At 61.9% G+C, this 4956-nt stretch overlaps 1 protein-coding gene across 4 annotated transcripts in view; it reads left to right on the forward strand.

The window, feature by feature from the left end:
* STX2 (syntaxin 2) overlaps nucleotides 1-4956 on the forward strand; it is a 96262-nt gene that overhangs the window by 18049 nt on the left and 73257 nt on the right. Inside the window, exon 9 of one of the 4 annotated variants that reach the window (XM_006147341.3) lies at nucleotides 165-948. The exons of 2 other annotated variants lie outside the window; for them this stretch is intronic. In XM_006147341.3, coding sequence (XP_006147403.1) covers nucleotides 165-338 — 174 coding nt within the window. In that variant the 3' untranslated portion in view covers nucleotides 339-948. Of the gene's footprint in view, nucleotides 1-103; nucleotides 949-4956 lie in introns of those variants that run through there. One more of the 4 variants, XM_006147342.3, reaches the window with a different exon arrangement.

Consider the following 4956-nt stretch of genomic DNA (forward strand, 5'->3'; position numbering starts at 1 on the left):
CGAGCCCACCGAGCCACTGCAGGCTCCAGAGGGTTTCCTTAGGAAAGGGTGTAGATTCTTTCCTTTGATACTTTGCAAATTAATGTTTTTCTTTATCTTGCAGAAAATGGTGTTCGTTATTATTTGTGTAATTGTTTTGCTTGTGATCCTTGGAATTGTCCTAGCAACAACGTTGTCATAGCAACTGTCTCCCAAGAGCCGTTTGTCCTCGGAGATCCAGACCATATCTGCAGCGAAATCCACGTCCTCCGTTTCCCGAGGGAGCCGTGGACACTGATTGGCGCCGGGTGCCGGCTGCTGTGACGGGCTCGAAGGGGGTGCCGGGCAGCGGTCGGTGAGAGCACCGTGCCCAGTGGGAGGGGGGAGCTGGCCCGGGAGCCTCAGCCGCAGAACATGCCACGCTGAGTTCGCGGTGTGGAACTATTCCGTGGCCTCAGGGTGAGGAATTCCTGAGCATTTCAGTTTAAATATGTCAGTGTTAAAATGTATGTGAAGTTCAATTAGGACCACGTTGTGCTCCGAAGCGCTTGGACTTCACTATGATCCCTCCCTCCAGCCGATGTATCTAATGAACAGACTTTTGTACTGTGTTTAATTGGTGTTTGTTTCTTACTTGCAATAATTCTTTTATAACAGCTGTTTTGTAAGCTATCTATAACTTAAAATGTTAATGAATTAATCGTTTAACATATTGTTAACACCCTAACCTACCCCGCTTTTCTACTCAGGAAATGGAGCTTTACGTGGTCAGGGCCATGTCTGTGCAGTTGTTGACAGCGTGTGCCACCAGCTAGGAACCTCTGGCTGCAAGGCCCCCTCAGCCCCCCAGCGCCTCCTGTTAATGCCGACTGACAAAGCTGGGATGCGCCTGGCACCTTAGGAAAGTCCCGGGTCTTGCATTTAGCTCCATTCCCACCTGTTCCGCTACTCCAGGTAATAAATAGTTGCTCGCTGTGAAGAGAAGGGTCTCTTCTTTGTTCACTAAAAAGGTTTGTTTCCTGGTTTATAGAGTCTGGATCCGAGAGGGGCGACTCCGAGGCATGGTACTCTAACCCCGAGGAAATCACCCTGAGTTGGGCCAGGCTTCCCCCAGGAGTGCACCCCCAGGCTCAGACAAACCGGCAGCGAAGGGCCGGACTGCTGTGTCTAGGCGCCCCGAGCCCCGGTGGGTGCCAGCAGGCCCCACGGAGCTGTGCTCAGAGCCGAGGCCCTCTGTGCTCGTGTGCAGCCGTTCCCGTGTCCATCCCTGAGGCCGGCTCTGCTCCTGGCACTGCAGGGGGCTTGTCCCCCGCCCCTTGATGCTGCAGTGAGTGAGCGCCCCTCGGTCACACACCTGCTCTCCTGCAGACTCTTAGCAGGCTCCCACCGCCTGTTCGCAGGCCCCTCTGCAGGTGCCCTGGGAGAACATGGGCTTGGGCTCCCACTCGTGGTGCGGGTAGCTTCAGAGCTGCCTCTGATCAGAGTTCGGGGCCCCCTCTCTGAGTCAGGTCTCCCCCACCCCTTCCTGAGTATGCCGGCACACCTGGCCCACCGAGGGGATGACCCTCTGGGGGGTCATGGCCGGGCGTCTCGGGCTGTCATCCACCTCTGCAGATCTCAGTAGGGACGAGGTCCATCCTGACCCGAGTCCCAGCGTTGTCAGGGAGGTGGTCCCGCACCTGGTGGCCTTGCAGTTCACGTTCCGGAGGGACAAGGGAGGCAGCCGCCCACGCAGGACGGAGCAGCTCTGGGAGGGGCAGCGGCAGCGTCTCAGGACCAGCAGTGCCGCAGGATCTGGGCAGCGGTGTGCTCAGAGCCCTCGGAGCGCCCAGGACCCCATCCCTGCGGAGCCACGCACGGGCTGTCTGGGCTCGGGTCTCCATCGTTGTGGCTCCGTCCGTCACAGAGGAGCGTCTGGGGGAGGAGGCTGAGCCAGACCAGACCAGGCCTCGCAGGGCACTCGCTCTCCTCACCTGGGCAGGAGTCCGGGGCCCTGCTTCGGGAGGCTCTGTGTGGATGTGTTCATCCAGAGGGCGTCGCCTCCGCGGGGTCAGCCGTGTGGTCGGACAGGCCGCGCCTCTCAGCTGGAAAGGGTGTGGGCAGCGAGTGACCCCTGGGAGGGCCTGGTACGGAGGAAGCCCGAGGACCTGGAGCTTAGCATGCAGTGAAGGGCGACCCGGGGCCCAGGGTGTCCGACGCAGCGGCCGGCCTGAGGCGCGTGGGGTGGTGTGCAGAGGGCTGGGGGACTGTTCTCGAGGGTCAGCGTCGCAGGCATGACCGGACAGGTTATACTGGCCGACCCAGAGGAAGGTCGTGGACATCTACCTTCCGTGACAGGACACTGACGCTGTGACTCACCTCCCATTTGCTTTCTCTATCCGCCATGTTTTAAAGCTGCCAGTGGCAAGAATCGAGTGGGCTTCGAGTTCCACCAAGGGATTCCTTTCATAGCTGCTACTACAGCAAAACAGGCATTGTTTGAAAAGTTACTCATGTGGGGCCAGCAGGTGGCATGGTTTCTGAGGCTCTGGACTCCCACATGGGTGACCACGGTTCAAGTCCCAGGCCTGACAGATTGCTTTCTCATTCTTGCTCTCTCTGCGTCTCTCACTCTCTCGGTACCTGTCTCTGCTGAGCACACATGCCTATAGCAAATCAAAGAGAAAATGGTTCTTTAAAACAAAAGTCAGTGACTTGACCCCAGTGGCAACCCTGTCAGACCCTTCACTTGTTCTCTGCAACTGATTAGGGGTAACACCTGTCAGACCCTTCACTTGTTCTCTGCAGACTGATTAGGGGAAGCCACACCTTAGCTACCCACTGTAACCCCTGACAGTCTCGCTGGTTCGTTCGGCCACGCTGCTGGAGGGTGGCTGGGTGGTCTGCACCACGTGGGGTCACCTGGATGCAGGCCGTGCTCCTCCCCGCACAGCGGCGTGCTGGGCAGAGTCGCCTCCAGGGACCGGCAGAGGGGCAGAGGGCGCCCGGGCAGAGGGCGCGTTGAAGCGTCCGGAAGTGCTGAGAAAGGGAACAGGTGCACCTCCCCGAGGGCTTGCTGGGCGGCCACGCGGCCCTCGCTGGGTTTGCCTGTGGGCGTGGAGGTGCCTTCCAGGGCAAGGGGCCGTTAGCCCTGAGCCTCGCCCTGGCCCAGCAGGGCGTGTGCCAGCCGGGCAGAGCCAACTGGCTTGGACTGCAGGCCCCAGGCATCCTCCCACCTTGGCCTCTGTCGCCGCACACGCGGAGCAGGCTGCCCCCCAGTGCAGCCGGTAAGCCCTGTGTGCAGGGAACCCACCCCAGGGGCCGACTGTGGATGAGTCCTAGCCTAGCAGCATGAGGGGCGTCCCGGCACAGACGTGCACGCAGGGTCCCAGGGGTGGGGACGTTGGAAATGGGGGTGTGCACTCTGGCTTGTACACGTCCCCTGGCTGGTAAAGGAACCCCCGAACACTCGCTCAGAGGCTGCTTGCTGGGTGAGCGTGGAACTGGCATGCAGGGTCTGTGCAGCCCTCGTGGGCTGGCGTCTGGGGTCTGTGCAGCCCTTATGGGCTGGCGTGCCCAGGGTCCGTGCAGCCCTCGTGAACTGGCGTGCGGGGTCTGTGCAGCCCTCGTGGGCTGGCGTGCGGGGTCTGTGCAGCCCTCGTGAGCTGACACCCTTTGTAACACCCTCAGCCCAAGGGAAAGCCCTCGCTGCCACCCTGCCGCCACGGCTGTCCTTCACCGCCGTGACCTCGCTTTCTGGCAGGGCTCGTGGGTGAGGCCCCAGCTGAGCGTGGGTAGCCGGGCTTGCAGCGTTCGCTCTCCGAGGTGGAGGGGCAGCGCGTCAGCGTTCTGTGGGGACAGGAAGGCTGGGGGCGCCAAGTGCAGCCGTGGCTGTCACCCCCACGTGCCTCTGATTCTGCTCTGGTTGCCCCAGCTGGAGCCTGGGGGATGGCAGGACTGTCGGTTCCTCCCACCCAGCAAGTGTCTTCCATCTGAGGGAGCCTGACACCGGATAGCAAAGAAGAGCCCCTTGGCAGGTGGAGACGGTCGGGGATAGGGAGAGGCTTTTCTCTAATGCCAGAGAGTGGACGTGAGAGAGGGGAAACGCACCGCCCAGGGAGGCCTGGTCACGCCGCAATCCTCCCTCCTCCAGCGCACACCCATCTGGTCCTGGTTACGCATGTGCCTGGCACGGTCTCCAAGCTGCTGGGGTGGGGGCTGAGCCCTGGCTGGCCGTGTGCGGCCTGGTTTTCTCCGTGCAGGCCTTGCCTCCCGCTGTGGGGCTGGCCTGGGAGCAGCTCTGTCAGCCGCCCTCGTCCGATTTCCCTGCCTTGGAGCAAAGCCACCACACTTGGCCCCACGCCCGGCTGCCAGTGCAAGGCAGGGGCCACCGTGACTCGGGGCATCGCCACAAGCCACCAGGACTCACACCTGCGAGGGCAGACCGCCCCGTCCTCTGCCAGACCACCGCCGCCCCCACCCCCACCGGTGTCCTTGCCCGCCCAGGCCCCTGTGTATGTGTCAGAGCCAGACCTCCCTGGAGGCAGTGGGCACGGAGGAAGGGCGAAGGAAGTCCCTCGCGGCCGCGTTGGGAAGAAGGCCGGGCAAAGGTGGCCGTTGGGGCTGGCGGGGACGGGCTCAGCTGCTGCCCCCACTGCCGGGAGTTGCACTTTCATTTCTGTACCCTCACTGCCTCCTCTGTTTCTGTGAGTGAGGGACGGGCAGGTACCCAGGGTTTGCGCCCGCGTGCTCGGGGCAGCCCGTGTGGGCCCGGAACCTTCCGGGCGGCTCTGCTGCACACCGCCATGCTGTCTGCACACGCCCTCCCACGTGACGGGGAAGTGGGCCTGCAGCCGCAGTCTCAGTGCGGTGGCCCCTCGCCTTTCATGTTACTGCTGTTTTCTTATGATAGGGCGTGTGAGGCTGCCGAAGAGACAGAGAAAAGCGAGACATGCCCCCTTCCCCCGGGGGAATGGCTGTGCCGCCGCTCCTTTTCCC

The sequence above is a fragment of the Tupaia chinensis genome, unplaced genomic scaffold (assembly GCF_000334495.1).
Source record: "Tupaia chinensis unplaced genomic scaffold, TupChi_1.0 Scaffold000211_1, whole genome shotgun sequence".
NCBI classification, from domain to species: Eukaryota; Metazoa; Chordata; class Mammalia; order Scandentia; family Tupaiidae; genus Tupaia; species Tupaia belangeri.